The sequence below is a fragment of the Nannospalax galili genome, unplaced genomic scaffold (genome assembly GCF_000622305.1).
Source record: "Nannospalax galili isolate Female #2095 unplaced genomic scaffold, S.galili_v1.0 scaffold842, whole genome shotgun sequence".
Taxonomy (NCBI): Eukaryota; Metazoa; Chordata; class Mammalia; order Rodentia; family Spalacidae; genus Nannospalax; species Nannospalax galili.
Window position 1 is genome coordinate 1651213 of NW_008349291.1, and position 24769 is coordinate 1675981.

The 24769-nt window shown below is 48.5% G+C and overlaps 1 protein-coding gene and 2 pseudogenes across 5 annotated transcripts; 1 reads left to right on the forward strand and 2 right to left on the reverse strand.

Moving 5' to 3' along the window:
- Window positions 1–721: 721 nt before the first annotated feature.
- Window positions 722–24330, forward strand: Rdh13 (retinol dehydrogenase 13). Of its 5 annotated transcripts, none has more exons than XM_017801560.2 (9): window positions 722–910; window positions 1865–1961; window positions 2431–2590; window positions 2907–3025; window positions 5941–6096; window positions 17713–17817; window positions 20206–20418; window positions 21725–21826; window positions 22995–24330. In XM_017801560.2, exons 5-9 carry the CDS (start codon window positions 5970–5972, stop codon window positions 23237–23239), a joined length of 792 nt encoding a protein of 263 aa, XP_017657049.1. In that variant the 5' UTR covers window positions 722–910; window positions 1865–1961; window positions 2431–2590; window positions 2907–3025; window positions 5941–5969; the 3' UTR covers window positions 23240–24330. The 5 variants fall into 5 exon arrangements, with proteins under 5 accessions (XP_017657049.1, XP_029426050.1, XP_008844905.1 ...); XM_029570190.1 differs by having other exon boundaries at window positions 2436–2590; XM_008846683.3 differs by lacking the exon at window positions 2431–2590.
- Window positions 13606–13706, reverse strand: LOC115072620 (annotated as a pseudogene).
- Window positions 14252–17118, reverse strand: LOC103744829 (annotated as a pseudogene).
- Window positions 24331–24769: the final 439 nt, after the last annotated feature.

A 24769-nucleotide genomic window follows, 5' to 3' on the forward strand; every position in this document is an offset into this window, starting at 1 on the left:
TCAGCTTTTCAGGGTTTGCCAGACTCAGTTTGGCTGAGCTATACTGTTGACCCCAGTATGTTATTTTTAAGCAAACATTTTTCTTTTCTCTTAGACCCAGAAATCCAGATCCCAGCCCTCTTCCCTCAGACCCAGGAGTCCAGGCCCATCCCTCCTCCCTCAGACCCAGGAGTCCAGGCCCAGCTCTCCTCCCTCAGACCCAGGAGTCCAGACCCCAGCCCTCCTCCCTCAGACCCAGGAGTCCAGGTTCCAGCCTCTTCCCTCAGACCCAGGACTCCAGGTCTCATCCCTCCTCCCTCCGACCCAGGAGTCCAGGCCTCAGCCCTCCTCCCTCAGACCCAGGAGTCCAGATTCCAGGCGTCCTCCCTCAGACCCAGGGGTCCAGGACCCAGCCCCCTCATCCCACCATAAAGACTATAAAGAAAATATACTGGTAAATGCATATTCAGAGGAGGAAACAGTGGTCATTCCACCGGGGTTTGTAGTCTGGAAAGGGGAAAGGAGGGAACTAAACCCAGTATTTCCGGCAGAACGTCAGGTGAAGTGTGACGTCATTTGATCAGCTTGCTGGGCATGCCCCTCAACCTGGCCCCGCCCCCTCGGCTGAGACTACCATTCCCAGCATTCATTGCGCTCTAGGCGCTCCCCATAGGCCGCGCCCTCATGGCCCCGCCTTCCACAGAGGGCCCGCCCCCGCGATTGGCCCCGCCCCGGGCCCGGTTCACTGTGTTCAGCGGATCGTTACCTTCCACGCTGAGCTGGTGCACGTGGATCCCTGGGCTGCGCGCTGGGCCTGGGACCCTCCCGGCAGGCAGATCTGCAGGCACGCTGGTCCCCAGCCTGGCATGAACCGCTTCCTGCTTCCAGTGTCCGTGGTGGGCACCGTGGTCGGTGGCACCGTGTTGCTCAAGTGAGTTTGCGCGTCCAGTGCGCGCCGGTGGCAGACTTGCCGCCGGGGAGCACCGAGCAAGGCCCTGGGAGGGTCACCTGCCCTGCCTCGCTCCTCCCCGCTCACCCACCATTGCGCTTCCCTAACCAGAGCGGCCAGCCGGGGCTGGGGGAGGGCAGGTCACCCCCCCCAAGGTCACCGGGGGTGGAGGGGTGGGGCCCCGACCTTGGGAACTTCTTATTTAAACTGGACTCTCCCCTCCTCCTCCTCCTCCTCCTCCTCCTCCTCTAGCAAAAGATTTACTCCGAGTAAGCGGTGCTATTTCAGGCCATGCCTCTGTCAAAGGAAATGTTCTTGCTGCTAGCTGACACCAAGTCAGCAGAACTTTGGAGAAATTTGCCTTTGAGGTCTCTAGGAAAGAGATGGAGAAAACCATAGTATGTGGATAATCTATAGTGAAGCTTCTCACCCACCTCTGGGGCCCCCTAAGTTACCTACACCAGGTTAGGTAAGGGTTTCCCTCCAAAAACACTATTTTTTTTCCTTTTGGAGACAGGGTCTCTCTGTAGCCCCAGCTGGCCTGGAACTCACTACGTGGACCAGGCTGGCCTTGAACTCACAGAGACCTGCTTGCTTCTGCCTTCCAGGTGCTGAGATCAAAAGAAGGTGCCGCCAGGCCTGCTTCCTTACTTTTTAAAGTCATTTTCTCCTATAGTTCAGCTGACCTCAAACTCACTGTGGGTAGCTTGGTCTGGCCCCAGACTGGCAGCAATTCCCTTGTCCCAGCCTCCCAAGTGCATTTAGTAGAATTTTCTGTGATGGTCAATGGGTAAAATATATCCTATGTTTACATTGTTCATGGTGATAACTACTGACCAGATGTGGTTACTGAACATAAACTACTGTTGTTCAATTACACAAAAAATTAACCTTGGCATAGACTAAGGTGGTATATGTCTATAATTCTGCTTCCAGGCCATCCTTGGCTACATTTTGAGTTCCAGTCAATTCTGGGCTAGGTGAGATCCTGCCTTAAAACAAAATCATTGGTCTCAGAGAACTGGATCTACAGGTAAAGGTCTTTGCCTTAAATGTAATTAAAACAAAAGTAAAAATAAAATGAAACAAAATGCTGGAGGAATGGGCCGGGAGTGGAGGATTGTGGGAGATGGTGAGAGTCTCTCCTGGGGTTCTGGAAGGAATGCAGTGTGCTGATACCTAGGCTTATCTCAGTGGTGCTTATTGTAGACTTCTTGTCAGTACAGTTTGTGTGATTTTAAAAAAAATGTATTATTTTTATATGTATGAGTGTATTGCCAGAATGTATGTAAGTGTACCTGTGTACCCATGGAGGTCAGAAGAGGGTATCAGATCCCCTGGAAATGGGGTTACAGATGGTTGGTTGTTAAGTGCTGCGTGGGTGCTGGGAAATCGAACCCAGGTCTTCTGCAAGAGCAGGCAGTGCTCTTAAGCACTAAGCACCTGTCCAGCCCCAATTAGGTTGCTTTTTTCTTTTGAGACAAGGTATCATTTTGTCCCAGGCTAGCCTTGAACTGGGCCAGGTAGCTGAGGATGACCATGACCTTCTGGCCCTCTTGCCTCGATCTCCTGAGTACTGGGCTTGCAGGTGTGTGCCACCATGCCCAGCTACAGTGAATTTTTAAAAATGAATGACAGAGGACCGGTGTGATGACTAAGCAGGTAAAGGTATTGTTTGCAATCCTGACAACCTGAGTTTGATCCCTGGGACCCAGATGGTGGAGAAGGAGAACTGTTCTCTGACCTCCACATAAGCACCTTGACACCCCCTCTCCCCACAAAAATCTTAAAGAATGATTGTCACCTTTCCACACACCAGACTCTAAGTAGAGCCCTTTGCAGAGCTGGTGACAAGGATCCCATGGTGTCGTGTGTTGGTCCCTTCGTGGAGGACATGAGCACAGAAGGGTTCTTTGTCCCAGATCACACAGTCTGGGATGAGGCAGTCTGAGCTAACCGTGCTGTTTTTCACCTTCAGGGACTATGTTGCTGGTGGGGCTTGTCCCAGCAAGGCCACCATACCCGGGAAGACTGTCATTGTGACAGGAGCCAACACTGGCATTGGGAAACAAACTGCATTGGAACTGGCTAAAAGAGGTAAACATGTCACCTGCTTTTGGATTTCAAAGAGGTACTCAGACACCTGTGTTCAGAGCAGCCTTGTTCACAATACCTTAAAGGTGGAAGTATCGTGGGTATTTATCCACAGATGAATAAACAAAATGTGGTCCATATGTATAGTGGAGTTTTACCAAGCTTTCAAAAGGAAGGGGATTCTACCATATTAGAACATGTTATTCTAACATGGATGAGCCTAGAGAACATTGCACTAAATGAAGGAAAAAAAAGCCATGCACTCAAGAGACAGAGGCAGGTGGATCTCTATGAGTTTGAGGCCAGCCTGGTCTCCATAGTGAGTTTCGGGCCAACTGGGACTATTGGGAGACCCTGTCTTAAAAAAAAAACAAACCCCTAGCCAGGTGTGGTGACGCATGCCTTTAATCCCAGCACTCGGGAGGCAGAGGCAGGCAGATCTCTGAGTTCAAGGCCAGCCTGGTCTACATAGTGAGTTCTAGGACAGCAGGGGCTACAGGGAGACCCTGTCTCAAAAAGACCAAAAAAAAAAAAAAACCCCAAAACCAAAACCTTAAAACAACAGTACAAACAAAAGTTCTGCTTGCTAGAGTAATGATGTTCTTTCTTTTTTTTAACTATGTACTGTGTGTGTGTGTGTGCGTGTGTGTGTGTGTGTGTGTGTGTGTGTGTGTGTGTGTGTGCGTGCACGCGCACATGGGCTCAAGCTAGCCATGGTGTGTGGAGGTTAGAGGACAACTTTTGGGAGTTGGTTTTCTCCTTCCAGCATGTGAGTTCCAGGGATTGAACTCAAGTCCTCAGTCTTGGTAGTAAGCTCCTTTAACCATTGAGCCAACTCGCAGGTTCTAGAGTAGTCATAATAGTAGAGATAGAAGGTTGATGGTAGGTGCCATCTTCCCAAACATCTTTAGAACATTTTCATCACCCTAACAGTAGGCATGTTCATATTCTTTATCCATTGCACCTTAGTTCTCCCTCTTCCGTCCCTAGAAACTGCTGACCTGCTTCCATCTCTATGGATTTATGTGTTCTGGATGGTTCATATAAGTGGAAATGTATGACTTTGTGGCCCACCAAGCATAATGGTTTCTAGGTCCATTCACCCTGTGTCATGTGTCAGTGCGTCTTTCCTTTTTATGGCTGAATAATACTCTATTGCATGGATAGACTGCAGTTGGTTTATCCATTGATTGGTGGATGGACATTTGTCATTTTTTGTGTGTGCTGGGGGTTGAACCCAGGGCCTTTTGTTTACTAGTTAGTTTTTGTCAACTTGAGACAAATTAGAGTCAAGAACCTCAGTTGAGGAATTGCTTCCATTCTGCTGGCCTGTGACCAAGTCTGAGAGGCATTTTCTTGTTAATTAATATAGGCTGGTCCAGCCCACTGTGGGTGGTGCCATCCCTGGGGAGGGACGGTGGCTGACCAAGCCAGGGGGAGCAAGCCAGTGAGCAGCAGTCCTCCATGGTCCCTGCTTTGCTTCCTGCTCCTGGGTTGCTGCTTGTCCTAGTTTGTGTCTCCATTGCTGTGACAAAACATTCTGACCACTACCAACTTGGGGAGGAAAGGGTTTATTTATCTTACATCTCCCAGGTCACAGTTCATCAGGGAGCCCAAGGTAGGAACTCAGGGCAGGAACCTGGAGGCAGGAGCTGGAACACATTCCATGGAGGAATGCTGCTTACTGGCTTGCTTCCCTGGCCCCTGCTCAGCCTGCTTTCTTATGCAACACAGGCCCACCTTCCCAGGGGTGGCACCACCCACAGTGGGCTGGGCCCTCCCATATCATACAGCAATCAAGAAGGTGCCCCATGGACATGGCCACAGACCAGTCTAATGAAGGAAATTCCCCAATTGAGGCTCCCACAACCCAGGTGTGTCAAGTTGACACTAAAGCTATCCAGCACACTCCTTGAGCTCCTGTCCTGGCTTCCCTCCATGAAAAATTACACTGTAAGCTGAAATAAACCCTGTCCTCCCCCAAGTTCCTTCGGTCAGTGTTTTATCACAGTATAGGAGAAGCAAACTAGGACACCAGGTAAGGCTCTACCTCTGAGTCACACCGCCAGCTCCTCACTGGTAGATTTTAGGCAAGCATTCCACTGCTGAACTATGCCCCCAGCCCCTCACTGGTGAATTCTAGGCAAGCCCTCTGCACTGAGCCCCACCCCCAGCCCATTATTGGTGGAGTCTAGGAAAGTGCTCTACCACTGAGCTACATCATCAGCCTTCTTTAGTCTTTTATTATTATTATTATTTTTTAAGACAGGGTAGCCCAGGCCGGCCTCAAACTCCCTATGTAGCTGAGAATGACCTTAAACTCCTAATCCTCTTGCATCTACCTCAGGAGTGATGGGATTGCAATTGCAGGTGTGAGCCACCAAGCTTCACTGAGGATCAAACCAAGAGCCTCATGCATGCTAGGCAAACAGTGTGTCCATGGAACCACATCTCCAGCCCCTTCTTTGGCTTTTTAGTTCTTACTTAGTTGCCCAGGCAGGTCTTGACCCCACTGTGGAGTCAGATCTTGAACCTTTTTTTTTTTTTTTTTTTTTTTTTTTTTTTTTTTAGAAAAAAAAAAAAAAAAAAAAAAAAGAGGACGATAAATCTTTCAAGGCTGGCCTTGAACTCACAGAGACCCGCCTGCCTCTGCCTCCCGAGTGCTGGGACTAAAGGCATGCACCACCATGCCTGACTTAGGTCTTGAGCTTCCAGTCTTCTTTTTTGACCTCCAGAGTCTCTGGCATTGCAGGTCTGCACCACCAGGCCTGGTGATATTTGGGTTCCTTTTGACTCTTATGAATGTGTGACTGCATGCTGGTACACTGTTTCTGGTTGGTGTATGTTTTTGTTTCTGTTGGGTAGTTATGTTGGGGTGGATTTTTTTCTCTCCATGTTTTCCTCTCCTGGGCTTCCAGGGGGGAACATCATTCTGGCTTGTCGTGACATGGAGAAGTGTGAGGAGGCTGCAAAGAACATACGTGGTGAGACCCTGAATCATCGTGTCCGTGCTCGGCACCTGGACTTGGCTTCCCTCAAGTCCATCCGCAAGTTTGCGAGGAAGATCATTGAAGGTAGGTGGAGAAAGCTGGCCCTGTGGGTCAAGGTTTTGGACTGCTGGCCAGCCTCTGAGGAGCCCAAACCTAGCCTTTTCTAAAGCAGATGTTGGCCAACATGATCTGGCTAAATGCAGTTGTCACCTGTTTCCATTTTTTTTTTTGTTTATTGAGATAGGACCTTGCTTTGTAGCTCAAGGTGGTTTGAAATTCATGGTTACATTCCTGATCAGCCCCATATCCACCCCCCCAGTGCTGGGATTCCAGGTGTGCACCACCATGTCTGATTTTGACATTTAAAAAAAAAAATATAGCCGGGCATGATGGCGCACACCTTTAATCCCAGCACTCGGGAGGCAGAGGCAGGCGGATCTCTGTGAGTTCAAGGCCAGCCTGGTCTACACAGTGAGTTCCAGGACAGCTGGGGCTACAGAGGGACCCTGTCTCAAAAAGACCAAAAAAAAAATTTTATTTAGTATTTTTATTTTATGTGTATGAGTGTCTTGCCTGTACGTATGTGAGTGCACCCATGTCATGCAATACCACGGAAGTCAGAAGAGGGCTTTGGATTCCCCTGGAACTGGAGTTAAGGACAGTTCATAGTCGCCATGTAGATGCTGGGATTTGGACTCGGATCCTCTGCAAGAACAACTACTGTTCTTAACCACTCAGCCATCTCTCCAGCCCCACTCTGCCTTTTTTAAGTAACCTGCAAGTGATATTTTAGAGTTTGGTTTTAGACATTAATATTTACGTATTTTACATTTTTCTTCATATATCTTTTAGTTTTTTTTATATTTTACATTTTAAAGAGTCAGAAACATGAATGAAAAGTAGCCAGGTGTGGTGATGTATGCTCGTACTTCTCAGCACTTGGGAAACTGAGGCAGGAGGATCTGATTTGAATTTGAGGCCATCTTGGGCTACATAGTGATTTCAAGGTCATCTCGTCTCAAAAACCAAAACCAACCAAACAAAAATAAAGTGTAATAATGTTTCATGACACATGAACATTCTTTGAAATTCTGATTTTCTAATTTCAGGGTCTGTCAATAAAGTTTTATTGGAACCCAGTATTGGCTGCTCTTGGCTGCTCTTTAAGGCATTGCCTGTGAGCTTGTGGTTGCTCCTGCCCCACAATTTCATAGAAGTGGGCCGTATGGCCTTTTGAACTCACAAATTTTTACTAGCCAACCTTTTCAGCAAACATTTACTGTGGGGCGCACTGGGTGCCAGGTGTGGGGTGCGCGGGTATCTCGGGGCCCCCGCGCACACGTGGAAAGTCGTGGCGCGGGTCCCGCGGGCTTCTCCGTCGCGCCGCGCACCATGTCGCTGTCTGCCACTTTAGTGCTGAAAGTCTGCGGCTGCCGGGGCGTTGCCCGGCTGGGTCCCGCCCTAATTTCACCTGTGCACTTTCCTCAAGATGCGAGATCCACCGGCCGCTGGATCACGCGGGAAAGTGCGAGGCGGCCGAAGCTGGGTGTCCGTGAGTCGATGACGGAAGGATAGCGCCCCCCGGAGAGCCTGGATCGCCGGCAGTAAGACACAGGACTCAGCTTAGTCCGTGTTACAGCCCTTTATTAAATGATTCTGCTTGGCTTCAGGTCTCAGTCTCAGTGTTTCAGCTCCTAGCTCCTAGTGATCCAGCTCTCTATTATTGAGGGAAGACTAGGATATTTTATACCGTGGGGGTAGTGGTAAAAGCTTTAGCTGATAGGCACTTTGTGAGACACCCTATTTACATATGGAAGTGAACTCCTGCCAGGTTGCCAGACCGCCAGAAAAATCACACAGGAAAGCATGGCATTTCCAGAGCCAGAGGCCATGTTTATGGTAGGGCATTTGTGGCGGTCACTTCAAAAGGTGAGTCAGGAAAATGCTAGGAAAGACACACTGCTGTTAAAAGGAGTCTCTGCATTTTGAACCGAGCCCGTGGGCTATCCGGACATGGAGAAACTACTACTTTACACAGCAGGGGTCCCCAACAATTTACTGCCTCCAGCTCTATGGGGAAACTGACTCTTTCCCTCTTAGTTTGGATCACACTACAAGTGGAAGTCAGGCAGGGATCAGATGTTCCTGGGTGTATAAAAAAGGTTTATAGGGGCTGTAGAAATGGCTCAGTGGTTCAGAGTGCTTGTTGTGCAATCATGAGGACCAGAGTTCAGTTCCTAGCACCCACATAACAAGCCCGTGCCTGGGATTGAGATAGGGGTGGAGGGGTGGCGGCTGGAGGTTATCTGAGGCTTGCTGGCTTCCAGCCTAGCTGAGGAAATTTGAGCCCCAGGTTCACAGAGAGACCCTGCCTCAAAGGGGTAGGTGGAGAGTGACAGATAGACAGGGGTACCTAACTCCCTCTTCTGGTTCCTGCCTGTGTGCACATAGGTGTGTGTGTACACAGAGACCTACGTAAAGAAAAAGAAAAAAGAAAGGATTGGCATGCAGGCTGGAGGCTGCTGTCTTTTGGAGTTGGCTCTTGGCTGGAGTTTGGGAGTCTGGATTTTGAGAAGTGGTGTGGGGGTCCCTCTCTCCAGTGTGATGATTGGCCAGAAGTGAATCGGAATAGGAAACTTAGATTTCAGTTGTTTGTTTCAGGAAAAGGACACTGGTTAACATCAGAGGGGTGCATAGAGCCAGGAGAGCCAGCTGTGAGCTCCCAGTTGTCCCTTCCTGGTGGAGTTGTGTGGTCAGATTCGTCTCTCAGGAATAATCTGTGATAGTACATGGAATGTCTCCAGCCAAGGCACACTGTCCCATCACCAGCAACCCAACCATCCACCACCAGTGACCTTGGTGTACTGATTTTCATTGGGTGTCTTCATTGGGTGGTGTCTTGGGTACTTTTCCTACTGCATGGTAAAACACTGTGACAAAAACAACTGGTGGACTGGAGAGTTGGTTCAGTGTTTAGAGCACTGGCTGCTCTTGCTGGGAACCTGGGTTTGTTCCCAGTACCTGGGTGACAGCTCACAACTCCCTGTAACTGCAGTTCCAGAGGAGTACATGCCTTCTTCTGGCCTCTGTGGGCACTTCATGAACAAGGTGCACTACATACATGCAGGTACACATAAAATAAAAATAAATCTTTAAAAAAATATTTCATTTATTTTTATTTTATGTGTATGAGTGTATTGCCTGCGTGTAGGTAGGTGCACCCATGTTGTGCAGTACCGCGGAGGTCAGAAGAAGAGGGTGTTGGATCCCTTGGAACTGGAGTTACAGACGGTTGTGAGCTGCCATGTTGGTGCTGGGAATCAAACTTGGGTCCTCTGCAAGAGCAGTCAGCGCTCTTAACCGCTGAGCCATCTCTCCAGCCCCCATAAAAACAAATCTAAAAGAAAAGAGCCCATCTTGGCTCACCTTCCAGTCTCTCATGGCAGGAAGTCACTCAGGGACCAGAGTGATGAATGGCTGGACTCAGCTGGCTTCCTCTTTTTTTCGTGCAGCCTGGGATCCCAACCAGGGAATGGTGCCTCCAAGGTGGACAGGTCTTACTGCCTCAGTGGATCTAGCAAAGATAATCCCCACAGGCATGCCCAGAGGCCCATCTCCTATGTGTGCCTGAGTGTAGGCATGTGCCTTGCGTGCATGCAGGAGCCCTCAGAGGTCAGAATGGGGCATTGGCTCTCCTGAAATTGGAGTTACAGATGGTTGTTAGCCACTCTGTGGGTGCTGGGAACCAAACCCAGGTCCTCTGCGAGAGCAGCTAGTGCTCTTAACCGCTGAGCCATCTCTCCAGTCTCCTCAATTTGTCAATGTGAATATTAATCTCATTTAAAACATCCTCCCAGAACCACATAGAATAATGTTTGACCAAATATCTGGGCACCCTGTGGCCTTGCCATGTGAATGCCAAGAGTGCATTCCTGTCCAGTCTGACCACATCTGCTTATTCTGTTTATCTGTGTATATGCACATGTCTCTGTGTGTGCCAGTGTGTATGTGGAGGTCAGAGGACAGCTTGCAGGAATTAAATCTTTTCTGCCATCTTTACATGGATCCCAGGGATTGAACTTGGGTTGCCAGGCTTGGCAGTAGGCACCTTTACTCACGGAGCCATCTCACCGGCCCCCAACCTTAGCACAGCTTAACTTGTTATGTCATTATGTCATACACATAAATCCCTGGGGTCAGGATTTAAACTTGCCCCCCCCCTTTCTCCCTCCCTCCCTTTCTTTTTGAGACAGGGTCTTACTATAACATCTAGCCTGGTCTCAAACTCAAAATCCTGCCACAGTCTCCCAAAGAGCTGGGATTACAAATGTGCACTACTGTGCCCAGCCCAACATGACCTTTTATTACTTTTCAATGCTAGTTAAGTGCTCTACCTCTGAACTACACCCCCAGCACCTCATTGATGGATTCTAGGCTAGTGCTTTACCTCTAAGGCACACCCCAGCCCCTCACTGGGGGATCCTAGGCAGGTGCTCTACCACTGAGCCACACCCCGAGCCCCTCACTGGGGAATTCTAGGCAGGGGCTCTACTGCTCAGCTCCATCAGCAACTTCCACATCTTTTTAGGAGCACAATTAGCAGCAGATTCTGACTGCAGAATAATGAGCAGAGTAAGAAAAACAGCATCCATGGAGTGGTTGGAAGACAGGGATCAAATGGAGGATCTGGAGTGAGGTCCGCGGGGCAGGTCACAGTGCTGTGGTAACAGCAGGTAACAGGGCTGAGCGAGATGGTAGCATACGTCAGAATCTCAGCTGAAGTTGGAGGTGCAGGGAATGGAGATGGGCAGGGATGCTGACTCATAGCTCTCAGGCTTTCTAGCCCTGATGTCTGGGTGGTGCTGGGGACTCAGATGAGTCAGGACAGCCCCAATTGTCAGGTCATGGATGATAGATGTGTGGATGGAGAGTGCACAGGCAGAGGACAGTGCCTGGAGCTTCTCTTCCTTTACTGAGTGCCCTTTGACAGACCCATGACTAGGTTGGCAAGTTCGGTCACACTGAGGGGATGACTCACCACTGTGCTTTCCCACCAGGTGTCCAAACGATTTACATGCCAGTGTTTTGAATAGGAGCCTAGTAGGTGGAACCACTGTGGAACAAATACCAGCAAGTTCAAAATGTGTTCAGTGTGCTAGCTTGTTTGTTACATTTTATATTTATTCTGTGTGTGTGCGTGTGTGTGTGTGTGTGTGTGTGTGTACACATGTATGTCAGTGTACCATGGCACACTGTGGAGGTCAGAGGACAGCTTTCAGGAGTTGGCTCTCTCTTTCTACCAAGTGAGTTCTGGGGATCAAACTCAACTTCGGCAGCAATCATCTTTACCTGCTGAGCCGTCTCTCCAGCTCCATTTGTTTCCTGCACAGCTACCACTTGTAGAGTTCTTTTTTTTTCTTGTAAAAACCATTTGCTAACCTGAAAAACCCCTCCTATGCTTAGAACTTACCAATGAAAGGTGAAAGAGTTCTCTTTTAGTGTATTTGGTTTTCAGCCTTGAGGAAGTGTCTGTTTCAGGAAGGCAGGGACCTCAACTCACCTGTCCACCCTGTATTTCCAGAGCCCAATAACAGCAGCTTAGAAAATACTTGATTGAATAGTAATTATATATTTCTATCAGGCACTTGCTATTATTATTTTAACAAAAGGAGAAACTGAGTCACAGCAAAGGTATGTGACCTGACCAGAGTCAGACAGCCAGTCATGATAGAGCAAAGATTTAAAAAAAAATTTGTTTTATGTATATGAGTGTATTGCCTGCATGTATGCAAGTGCACCTGTGTCATGCAATGCCCAAGGAGGCCAGAAGAGGGCATCGATCCCATGGAACTGGAGTTATGGACAGTTGTTAGCCACTATGTGGGTGCTGGGATTCAAACCTGTGTCTTCTGCAAAAGCAACCAGTGCTCTTAACCATGGAGCCAGCGTTTCAACCGTAAAAACAAAAACACAACTTTTTTTGGTCTTTTTGAGACAGGGCCTCCCTGTAGCCTCAGCTGTCCTGGAACTCACTATGTAGACCAGGTTGGCCTCGAACTCTCAGAGATCTGACCGCCTCTGCCTCCCAAGTGCTGGGATTAAAGGCGTGCGCCACCATGTCTGGTGTTTTAGTTTTTTTTTTTTTTAATTAAAATATTTTTGCTATTGGATTCTAAACCTGGGGTTTTGTATATGTGTGATAGTTGATTGTCACTTGACAGGCTCTAGAATCTAGACAAACCTGGGCACAACTGTGAGAGTTTCTAGACGGAGTTAACTGAGTAGGAAGACTCACCCTACATGTGGCAGCGCTAGGCTGGGTTCTGGACTGGAGAAAAAGGAGAAGTGATCTCTGCACCAGCATTCATCTCTCTCTGCTTCCTGAGTGTGACTGCAACGTGACCAGCTGCCTCACCTCCTGTCCCCAGGCCTTTCCTGCTGTGATGCACTGCACCCTGGAAACTCGAGCCAAAACAAATCCTCCCTTCCTTAAGTTTTGAAGTATTTTGTCACAGCAAGAAAAGTCACTAATACATGTTAGGCAAGTGCTTTACTACAGAGCTCTAGCTCTGTTTTATTAGTTTCATTTGATACAAGGTCTCTCTATTTTACCCTGACTGGCCTTGAACTTGTAATCCCCCTGCCTCAGCCTCCCCAGTACCCAGTATTTTCGGCCTGTGCTGCCAGGCTTGGTTAGTAGCTTGTGTTCTTGGCTAATGTCCCATACCCCGCCTCCTCTTAAGTGAAGAAGAGGATTCTGGTTCCTGTCCCTTAAGTGCCAGACGCCTAATTCCTTATCTAACTGAAGACTATTGTAGAAGCATTATGGGCTCAATGGTGTCCCTGTGCAGGAGGCCCTGACCACCAGCACCTCAGCGTGGGACTTGTTTGGAGACAGGATCTTTGTAGAGACAAGTTGAAGTGAGGTCATCAGGGTGGGTCCCACCTCTAGATCTCTGGTGTCCTCATAAAATGGAAACTGGGGCACAGAGACCTGTGGACAAAGGGAAGATGATGTGAAGAAACACAGACAGGAGGTGGACATCTCCCAGCCAAGGCCTGGACCCATCCCCCAGCCCCAGCAGGACCCAGCTCTTGGGTCCTTGATGCTGGGTTTCTAGCGACTGAGGCTGTTGCTTTCTGTCTAAGCTGCTTGGTTTGTGGCACTTTGTGACAGCAGCTAGAGCAGATGTGCAGGAGGCCGTGCTGTTGTTCATGCTCCCTCTTTCCAATTTTTTTTTTTCAAATTTTGGCGCTGGAGAGATGGCACTGGCTGCTCTTTGGTTCCCAGCACCCACATAGTGGCTAACAACCATCCTTAATGCCAGTTTCAGAGACTCCAGTGCCGTCTTCTGACCTCTGCAGGCATGGCACACATTTGGTGCACTTACATACATGGAATTTTATGCACATAAAATAATTTTTTTTTTTTTTGGTCTTTTTGAGACAGGGTCTCCCTGTGTCCCCAGCTGTCCTGGAACTCACTGTGTAGACCAGGCTGGCCTTGAACTTACAGACATCCGCCTGCCTCTGCCTCCCAAGTGCTGGGATTAAAGGCATTTGCCACCATGCCCGGCTAATAATTTATTTTTTAAAAACATGGACTGCTCCATGAATTTGCATATCATCCTTGCACAGGGGCCATGCTAACCTCTGTATCATCCCAATTTAGGATATGTGCTGCTGAAGGGAGTGTGAATCCCCCTTTCCTTTTTTTTTTTTTTTCCAAAGGACGGATCTCATTTAGCCCAGGCTGGCCTTGAATTCACTATGTAGCTGAGTATAACTTTGAACTTTTGTTGTTGTTATTACTACTACTACTACTACTACTACTACTACTACTACTACTACTACTATTGAGACATGGTCTTACTATGTAGCCCTGGCTAGCCTGGAACATGCTACGTGGCCAGGGCTGGCTTGAACACACGGGGATCCACCTGCCTCTGCCTTCCAAGTGCTAGGATTAAAGTCGTGCATTGCCACACCTGGCTGATGTTGAGCTTCTGAAGCTTCTGCCTTCATCTCCTGATGGTGTTCGAGGTATGTGCTCTCTACACCCACTTTATGCGGAGCTGGGGATCAAACCTGGAGCTTTGTGCCAGGCAAGCACACTACCAACTCAGCTACAGCCCCAGCCTGCAGGACACCCCCCCCCCAAATCAATAGAAGTCTTTTATTGTGCCAAAAGAGTTCCTCGAATCCAGGGTCTTGTTTCTGGAGCTCGATGACTGAGCTCTTACTCATCAGCCTGCTGCACTGTTCCTTTTTTAGAAATGTAGATACCACCCCAAAATTTCCTATATCCTTGTTTTAAACTGTTGTGGCTTGCTGAATCAAAGCTGCTGAGTTTGAAACAAGTTCAATATCATTCCCTCCAAGGATTAATGCATCCTTCTGGGCTGGGGAAACAGGACAAGCAACACCTGTCCTCATCTGAAACCCTGCGGATGTATTTTTCACCCAAGAAATTTCGGATTTCAGGGAGAGACCCGTTTTCCTGAATGACACCGTTGGTGGGGAAGTGAGCATGCACAGACCTCATCTTGTAACGGAAGCCCAGTGTAACACACTTGATTGTGTTCTTGATCATGCGGCTACAGAGAGTTTGTACAGTGCCCAGTTCCTTTCTGTTCCCCCATTTGTCAACTCACAGCCTCTTCTTTCCCAGGAGACCGAGTTCTACGTTGATGTGCTTGAAGTTCCTCCGGAGGGTTCCCCTCGGGCCCTTCTCAATAACTGTGCATCCCTTCAGGGTGATGTTGACATTTTCTGGAATGTCGACAGTCTGATTACTGAGTATGGTCTTCGTCCTCTCTGTCGATGGGGCGAAGAGCACAGTCCTCTCCTTCCTCTCCTTATAGACGAACCTGAGGCTCAGGTCTGCCAGTGTCTTGTCATTGTACAGGTGACATGATAGTCTTCGCTTTGGGCACTGCACATATAGCTGCTCCACAGTCAGCCTCACCTGAGTGGCAGGTTCCTGAAGGCAGCTCTCCACAGGCGCATGCCTGTGGCCAGGTGTGTCGTGGGGCCGCCATAACAAAGTTTCCTCACCAGAAATGGATCTCACAGCTCTGGAGGCTGAAGTCAAGGACTGCACTCTCTGAGACTGGACTGAACCCTTTCTCCTCTACTGCCACCCATGCAGGTTGCAGGTGTTTCTGTGTCCGAATGCCCCACTCCCCCACCTTTTTTTGAGACAGGGTCTCCCTAGTAGCCCCAGCTGGCCTTTAACTTGCTATGTGGATCAGGGTGGCCTGGATTTCAGAGAGATTCACCTGCCTCTGCCTTCTGTGTGCTGGGATTAAAGGTGTGCATCACCATGCCTGGCCCCCAATTCCTTTTCTATTAGGACACCAGAGATGCTGAGTTGGGACCCACCCTAGTGACCTTACTTTATTTTCTTAATTAAATTAATTAATTAATTAATTAATTTATAGACAGGGGAGACCTGTAGCCACAGCTGGCTTAAAACTATGTACACCAGGCTGGCCTCAATTTCATAGAGATCTGCCTGCCTCTGCTTCCTGAGTGCTGGGACCAAGGGAACACACTACCATGAAGGCTATTTATTTATTTGTGTGTGTGTGTGTGTGTGTGTGTGGTCAAGAGGACAACTTTCTGGAACTGGTTTTCTCTTTCTACCAAGTGGGATTGAATGCAGGTCATCAGGCATGGTTTCAAGTGCCTATTTATTATTTTCAAAAATTTACTTTTAACTATGTGTCTGTGTGTGTCTCTGAGAGTGTATGTCATGTGTGTATGTTCCTGTAGAGGCCAGAAGAAGGTGTTGCATCCCTGGAGCTAGAGTTGGTAGTTGTGAGCTGCCCAGCATGGGTGTTGGGAACACACTGGGGTCTTTTGGAAGAGCAGTGAGCATTCTCAACTGCCGAGCCATCTCTCTAGCCCCAAATATTATCATTAATTTTTATTTATTTTATTTTTTAAAATAATTTGGGAATTGTGTAGTTTATTTTTTTTAATTTTTAAAAATTTTATTTATTTTTTATGTATATGCGTGTATTGCCTGCATGTAGGTAAGTACACCCATGTTGTGCAATGCCCACGGAAGTCAGAAGAGGCTGTCATAAGAGGCTATCAGATCCCCTGGGACTGGAGTTATGGAGAGTTGTTAGCTGCCATGTGGGTGCTGGGATTCGAACCCAGGTCTTCTGCAAGAACAACCAGTGTTCTTAACTGCTGCACCATCTCTCCAGCCCCCCATTAATTTTTATTTTTTAAGATTTATTTTTAAAACTATATGTGTCATTGTGTGTATATATGAACGTGAGTCCAGGTGCTGGGGAGGCTGGAGGTGTTGGATCCTCTGGAGCTGAAGTTACAGGCAGTTGTGAGCCACCCAGCATGGATGCTGGGAACCCACCTTTGGTCTTCTGCAAGAGAAGTATGGCAGTCTTAACCCCTGAGCCATCTTGCCAGCATCTATTTAAAAATTTTTTTTGAGACAAGATTCTCTAGCCCAGGTTGGCCTCAAACTCCCTATGTAGCCCGAGGATGACTTACACAACTTGTTTTTGTTTTTGTTTTGAGACAGGGAGTCTGTGTAGCCCCAGCTGGCCTGGAATTCACTATGTAGACCAGGCTGGCCTCAATCTCAGAGATCCACCTGTCTCTGCCTCCTGAGTGCTGGGATTAAAGATGTGCACCACCATGCCTGGCTCTTTTCTTTTCTTTCTTTCTTTCTTTTTTTCTTTTTTTTTTTTGAGATAGAACCTTACTGTGTAATTGTGGCTGGCCTGGAACTTGCTATGTAGACCAGGCTGGCCTCAAATTCACAGAGAGTCATCTGTCTCTGCCTCTTGAGTGCTCTGCCACACCTGGCTGACCTGAAACTTCTGATCCTCTTACCTCTACCTCCTGAACGCTTGGATTTTAGGCACTGCATCTACACCCAGTTTATGTGGTGCTGGGGATGAACCCCAGAGTGTGGTGCATACTAAGTAAGTACTCTACCAACTAAGTTACATCTCCAGCCCCAGTGACCTCACTTTGACTTGATGACCTCTGTATAGGTCTACCTCCCATCAGGGGCCAGGCTCAGTTCGTGGTTGTGGGAGTGTGAGTGGAGACTGCTCACATCATGGTCGACCAGTAAGCAGAGGGAGTGGAACTAGAATGCAAGATGCTTCTATAACCTCCAAAGGCTCTCCTGGCGACTTCCTAGCCAGCATCCTTCATGCTAGAGGCCTCCTCTTGCCAACAGCCCTTCTCCCTGTGTGCTTCGCCTGGCTCTTCTCCCTTGGAGGAGAATGCTAGTCTTGTTGCATTAAGACCCATCCTATGATTTTAAAAAATTATTTTTATTCTAAATGTATGAGTGTTTTTGCCTGCATGAATGTAAGTGTACCTGTGTTATACAATGGCCAAAGAAGCCAGATGGGGCATTGGGCCCCCTGGAACTGGAGTTAGGGGTGGTTGTTAGCTACCGTGTGGGCTCTGGGAACTGACCTGGGTCTTCTATGAGAGCAGCCAGTGCTCTTAACTGCCGAGCCAACTCTAGAGCCAACTCTCCAGCCCCACATACTGTGATCTTGACTGGATTATCACTACATAGATCCTGTTTCCCCAAGTGTCCACCTTAATAGGCTCCAGGTGAACAGGCATGTGTGTGGGACAGTGTCCCACCCTCAGGCAGGGGTAGAGTACATCTTCAGCCCTGATGTGTCTGTCTTCCAGAGGAGGAGCGAGTGGACATTCTGGTCAACAATGCGGCTGTGATGCGGTGCCCACACTGGACTACTGAGGATGGTTTCGAGATGCAGTTTGGTGTCAACCACCTAGGTGAGGTCTGGGCCGATGGCTGTGCTGTGGGTGGTTTTATCTGGCAGGAGAGTGTGTTCTCCATGGGGTGTCATGCACTCTGGGGGGGTCATTATTTATTTATTTTATTCATGTATGTCTCTGTTCCATGGACTTACATGGCTCATTGCAAAGTTGTCATTTTTTTCTCCTATTTTTAAGTGCCTTCTCCCTCCCTTCCTGTCCCTCCCTTCCTCCCTTTCTTCTTTTGTCTTTATTTTTATTTTATGTGTATGTGTGCTTTGCCTGCATGTGTGTAAGTGCACCCATGCATGTAATGCTCACAGAGGCCAGAAGAAAGCATCAGATCTCCTGGAACTGGAGTTATGAACAGTTGTCAGCTGCCACATGGGTGCTGGGAACTGAACCCAGGTCTTCTTTTTATTTTGTCTTTTTGAGACAGGCTCTCCCTGTAGCCCCAGCTGTCCTGGAGCTTACTATGTAGACCAGACTGGCCTTGAACTCAGAGATCCGCCTGCCTCTGCCTCCCCACTGCTGGGGTTAAAGGCGTGCAACACCACGCCCGGCTTGAACCCAGGTCTTCTGCAAGAGCAGCCAGTGTTAAGTGCTGAGCCATCTCTTAGCTCACACCACAATTTTAAATCTAGGTTCCACATATAAAAGAAAGCATAAGGCATTGGTCTTCATGAGTCTGGCTCATCTCACTTAAAATATCACCCAGTTCTATGCATTTTCCTTTCCTTGAGGAGTACGTATAGTGGCTTTGCATAAGTGCATCACGTTTTCTTTTCCTTTCTCTCTTCTTCTCTCCCTCTTTGCCTCCCTCCTATACTTTCTTTTAAAATTATATTTATTTGCTTTGCGTGCACACACCTGTGTGTGTATGCGTGTGCACACACCCATGTGTCATAGCATGAGTGCAGAGGTCAGAGGACAACTTGTGGGAGTCCATTCTCTCCTTCCACCATGTGGGTCCTGGGAGTCAAACCCAGGTCATCACGCTCAGGGGCAGGTGCTTTTATTTGCTGAGCTTTCTTACTGGCCCCTGCTGTCATTTTTCCTTATTTTTGTGATACAGGGTCTCATGTCAGCTTTGAACTCCGTGTGTTGCTAAGGATGACTGAACATCTGATCCTCCTGTCTTCTCCCAAGTGATGGGGTTACAGGCTGGTGCCGCTATGCCCAGGCTTTCTTTTTGGTTTGGTTTTTTAAGACAGATTTTCTTTATCCGTTCATTAGTGGACATCTAGGGTTCCAATTTTTGACCACTGTGAATACGCAGCAGTAAGGTGTCTCTATGGTCCCTCAGGTACATGCGCAGGAGTGGTACAGCTGGGCTGTACACTGATTTCTATAGCGGCCGTGCCAGTTTACATCCCACCAGCAGTGAATGAGGTTCCTCTTTGCACACGTCCCCACCAGCATTTGTTGTCATGGTGATGGCTAGTCTGACTGGGGTGAGATGGAGGCTCAAAACAGTTTTACTTTGCATTTCGCTGATGACAAAAGATGCTGAACCTTTTCAAGTATTTCTTGGCCATTTGTTAAATTTTTTTTTTTTTTGGTTTGTTTCTATTTTATGTGTGTGAGTGTTATGCCTGCATGTGTGTAAGTGCACCCATGTCATGCAGTGCCCGAGGAGGACAGAAGAGAGCATCAGATCCCCTAGAACTGGAGTCACAGACAGTTGTTAACCACCATGTGGGTGCTGGGATTCGAATCCCGGGTTTTCTGCAGGAACAGCCAGTGCTCTTAACTGCTGAGTCATCTCTCCAGCCCCTTTCTTGGCCATTTGTATTTCTTCAGTTGGAAAGTCTGTTCAGATTATGAGCCCATTTACTGACTGGATGATTTGGTTTATTTTTAAGTTTTCTTTTATTTATTGTTTTGCTGTTTACCTTTTGTAGTGCTCCCCAAGTCTTCATCCCTGACAGTGGAAAAGGGGGAAAATACAGGAAAGCTGTGAACTGGCTGCTGCTAATCTCACCACGGGAAGAAAAGAATGAGCTGGGCTTGGTGGGGCTAACCTTTGAGAGCTTGTTTGGAGGCCAGAGAGGACGTCTGAGCCCCTGGAACTGGAGTTACGGAGGGTTGTTGGCCACCATGTGGGTGCTAGAAACCAAACCCAGGTCCTCTGCAAGAGCAGTCAGTGCTCTAAACTGCTGAGCCATTTCTCTAGCTCTTGAATAAAAATAATGTTTAATAAAAAGTTCTTTTTTGCCGGGTGTGGTGCCACACTCCTTTAGTCCCAGCACTTGGGAGGCAGAGGCAGAGGCAGGCAGATCTCTGTGAGTTTGAGGCCAGCCTGGTCTACATAGTGAGTTCCAGGACAGCTGGAGCTATAGAGAGACCCTGTCTCATAAAGACAGAAAAAAAAAAAAAAGTTCTTTTTTGTTCTTTTTCATCCAGGTCACTTTCTGTTGACGAATTTGCTGTTGGACAAGCTAAAGGCCTCAGCCCCTTCACGCATCATCAACCTATCGTCCCTGGCCCACATTGCTGGGCACATAGACTTTGATGACTTGAACTGGCAGAAGAAGACGTTTGACACGAAAGCAGCCTACTGTCAGAGCAAGCTGGCTGTGGTCCTCTTTACCAAGGAGCTGAGCCGCAGGCTACAAGGTATGCAGATGGTTTCCTTCTGCCTTCCTCTCTGTATAGCTCTGCCATGATCCTGAGCTGATGATGAAAGTCCATAGTTCCAGACAGTGTCATCCAAATGGTACCTGTACCACCATGTCCCCTTCTGGTGCTGGAGACAGACATCACTAATCAATCATTGTTCTCATGATTGCCCTTTAGTCTTAGTCACCTTGCCTTTATCAGACAGTCTTTGTCTTGGACAGGCTTCTCAGTCTCTGGTGCTCTGAGCCAGTGGTTTTCAACTTGGAGTGGTTTTGGTCTCCAGGGGACGTGTATCAGTGTTTGCAGACATGACTATTACAACTGGGTTGGGGAGAAGTTGCTCCTGGGATCTAGTGTGTTGAATTTTGGGGTACTGCTCAGCATCCTGCAATATACTGAATTCCTCCCCCCCAATCCTGTCCAATATAATATATCCACAGTGCCAGGGCTGAGGAAGCCTCCCTTAGCCCTTTACTTCTCAAAAGTGGTCCATGGCCAGGAATGCCTGCCTCCCTAGGAGATGGTCACAAATACAACATCTGGGGACCACCCCCCCACTGGTCCCCTGCTTCAGACTCTGGTGGGTGTGGTTGAGTCCAGTAATGTGGTCTGTCAGGTCTCCAGGGCAGCCATGTGATAGAGCTGCTTTAGAAGAGAAAGACATAGACCCTGAGGTTTCAAAATAACAGGGATGGTGTGGGTTTCAGTGTAGGAAACAGTACAGGTTGGGGAAGACTTGGAGTATAGTGGGATGCTGGCCCTTCAGGTAAGGGGCCAACCAGGTATCTGTTCACCAGTCTGTGTATGTGTGCGTGTGTGTGTATGTCTGTGTGTATGCATGCGTGTGTGTGCATATGCATGTGTGTATGCATGCATGTGTGTGCATGCATGTGTGTTTTCATGTGTTTGCATGTGCGTGTATGTGTGTGTGCATGCATGTGTTTGTGTGTGTGTATGCATATATGTGTGTGAAGATCAGCAAGCAATCTTGGGCATCGACTGTCACTCCTCAGTTGCCATCCACCCTGTTTTTTACTTAAGATGGGGTTTCTCACTGGCCTGGAACTCACCTATTGGCTAGGCTAGTTAGCCAGTGGGCCCCAGGGATCTATCTCTGCTAGCTGGCCAGTGGGCCCCAGGGATCTCTGCCTCCCCAGCACTCCCTAGGGATTATAAGTGTATACCACCATGCACAGCTTTTTGTATAATGTGCGTTCTAAGGATTGAACTCAGGCTTGCATAGCAAGCTCTTTAACAACTGCGCTATCTTCCTGGCTCTCACCAGTCTGTTTATTTTCCCTAGGTACGGGTGTGACTGTCAATGCAGTGCACCCTGGTGTGGCCAGGACAGAGCTGGGCAGACACACCCACATGCACAACTCTACCTTCTCCAGTGCCACCCTTGGTGAGTCCCCTCCCAGTCTGGCAGCCCTTCACAGAGCCTTCTACCTGTGCCCTGTCAGCCAGGGTCCCAGGACCCTGCATTGGAGACTCTCTGGCTTAACATTTTTTTTTACCTTCTCTCCCTCCCTCCCTCCCTCCTTCCTTCTTGCCCCTCCTTTCTTCCCTCCCTCCCTCTTTCCCCCCTTTCCTTCTTCCATTTTGTTTTTCAGCATGGTCTCATGTAGCCCAGGCTAGACTTGGACTCACTATGTAGCTGAGGCCGGCCTTGAACCTCTGATTCTCCCACTTCCACATCCTGAGCCCTGGGATTAGGTGTGCGCCACCAGGCCTGGCTGCTGGCTTTCCTTTTTTCTGCTCCCTCCCATGTCTTCATGGGACAGAAGACGAGTCTCTGTTCCTTGTGAATCTGGCCTTAGATCAATGGGAAATAAACCAGAGCCCCATTGACCAGTAAAAGTCCTGATGTGGAGGGGAAGCCTTGAGCTGACTCTTGGAGTAAGACTGTGCACAGGATAATGCCCCTCCCCGTTTTGTGACAGTGTCTCACTATGTGGCCAGATTGGCCTTGATCCCCCTGCCTCTGTTTCCTGAGTGCTGGGATCACAGGCGTGCCTCACCGTCTTTGCTATCCCTTCCCCACTTTGGGTCTCAGTTTTCTTTTCTACATAGCAAGGATCATAGTGTCTGGGAGTCTCTGGGACTAGGTGAGTTCTCCCATAGAAGGACTTGCATAATGGCTGGCAAAGAATGTAGCTGAATCAATAGAGCCTTGTAACTAGTAGTTATAGCCTCAGAGAAACATTTAATGGGTGTGCACAGAGAATTTTAAGATGAGATTACCACCTGATGCATTCAACAAGTAAAAATTGAGGGCTGGGATGTAGCTCAGTGGGTAGAGTGCTTCACTAGCAGACAGGAAGTCCTGGGTTTGATCAGCAGCATCACATAAAATCGAGCGTGATGGGATCTGCCTGCAATGAAATTGAATGTGTTGGGATCTGCCTGCAATGAAATTGAGCGTGTTGGGATCTGCCTGCAATCCCAGCACTGGGGAAGTGAAGACAGGAGGATCAGAGGTTTAAGATCATCCTTGGCTATAGGTTCAAGTAGAGCATGGTGTTTGTGCCCTGAAAGTGTGGATGGACTGAGTGTTCTGTGCCTGCCCACAGGGCCCTTCTTCTGGTTGCTGTTCAAGAGCCCACAGCTGGCGGCCCAGCCCAGCACATACCTGGCAGTGGCGGAGGAGCTGGAGGGAGTTTCTGGAAAGTACTTCGATGGTCTCAGAGAAAAGACGCCAGCCCCTGAAGCTGAAGATGAGGAGGTGGCCCGGAGGCTGTGGGCTGAAAGTGCCCACTTGGTGGGCTTGGATATGTCCTGTGGGTCCCCTGGGAGGGGACAGTCTCTCCCCAGATAACCTCTGGTGAAGATGCATCACCAGAGCCACTGCCGGCTAAGCCTTTATCAGCCTTTAGGGGAAGAATGAATACTCTGAGTCTCAAAACCTGGAACTGACTGCCATGCCCATATCATCGTCTAGGGGCAGTGCTGGCACCGTTTGAATATCGAGACCAAGGATGCTGGCTGCTGTTTCCTCATCATCCTCTTGGGGCAGTGTTGTCCCTGCCTGAACTCAAGACAGGATGCTGGCTACCATTCTCTCTTTGTCTTCTAGGCAGCACTGTTTAAATCTCATTATCAAGGATGCTGGCTGCTGTATCCTCCTCATCCTCTGGTGGCAGTGTTGCCCACATATAAACGCCAGACCAAGGATGCTATGCACTCATTATCCTCTAGATGGAAGTGCTGACCCAGGCTCTTACTGTTTGCTGGCCACAGTGGATTGGATCACAAGTGGACACCTGACTCAGGGACTGGCTGGTACAGGGTGCCCTGTTGGCAGCTGGGGAGCTGGGCCATCAGGTGCCACCTTTGGGAATTGCAAAGGGGACTTGCTGATGGAGGAATCAGCCCCTCTGGTTGTGGGCAATGTAGAGAGAGTGCAGTGTCTGTGGTGGTGGACTGGTTGGTGGACTGTTAAGAGTGGGTTATCTGACAGGTATGGTTGAGTCATGGTTCTTTGTGGGGTCTTAGACACTTCCTGCTCCTCTCTGAGCCTTGGGTTTTGATTGTAAAGTGCACAGGATAGCTACCTCGTGGGATGTGGTCAGTAAGCACTTGGCTGACTCAGTGAAGGGCAACTGTGTGCCTCTTGCTTGCAAGTGTTTACCGAGGACCTCTGTGTTCCAAACACTGGCTGAGGTGCTGGGAGTCTGTGGAGACCTGATGTGGACTCTGCCTGTCTTGTTATCCTTCAATTGCTCAGGATAGAACGAAATGAAAACCTGGCAGGACCAGAATTGCTTGCGATCATTGGACCTTCCCTGTGGTAATTTTAATCTCAGACTGTCAGACTCTGTCTTTGATTATAATAATAAAGTGTTGGGTGTGGTGGTGCAAACCTATAATTTTAGCACTTGGGTGCAGGTGGGAGGATCAAGAGTTCAGTGCAGGTCATCCTCAGGTATGTAGTGTTTGAGGGCATCCTGGGCTACATGAGAGTCTGTCAAGACAAAACAAAAGTAATAAAATCTCCAATGTAGCTGAGTCGTAGGTTTTATTTTTTTTCCCGTGTGTGGGGAAATGGAACAAAGACAGCTTGTGTATTTAAACCTTTTAAGAAACTAAGACTTTCAATTATTACCAAGGCAGTAAGTCAAGCAGCAGTTTAGGCTTTGTGGGAATGGAAGGTACGTTTTACCATGTGGCAGTCTGTGTGTCTTAGGAGACTTACGTGTACGAAATGGGGTGGGAATATAGGGTGAGGCGAGTTAGACCCCAGTGAGTAGGTGATCAGAAAGCTCAGTGATCTGCACTGGAGAGATGGCTTAGTGGTTAAGAGCACTGGCTGCTCTTGCAGAAGGTCAGGGTTCAATTCCCAGCACCC

What these genes read in the sequence shown, in the direction of transcription:
- Rdh13 (XM_008846681.3), top strand. Translation starts at nt 846, where the DNA reads ATGAACCGCTTCCTGCTTCCAGTGTCCGTGGTGGGCACCGTGGTCGGT. An exon ending in GTTTGGTGTCAACCACCTAG is followed by an intron (nt 17,818 to 20,205) that starts GTGAGGTCTGGG and finishes TTTTTCATCCAG; the next exon opens with GTCACTTTCTGTTGACGAAT. An exon ending in CTTCTCCAGTGCCACCCTTG is followed by an intron (nt 21,827 to 22,994) that starts GTGAGTCCCCTC and finishes GCCTGCCCACAG; the next exon opens with GGCCCTTCTTCTGGTTGCTG.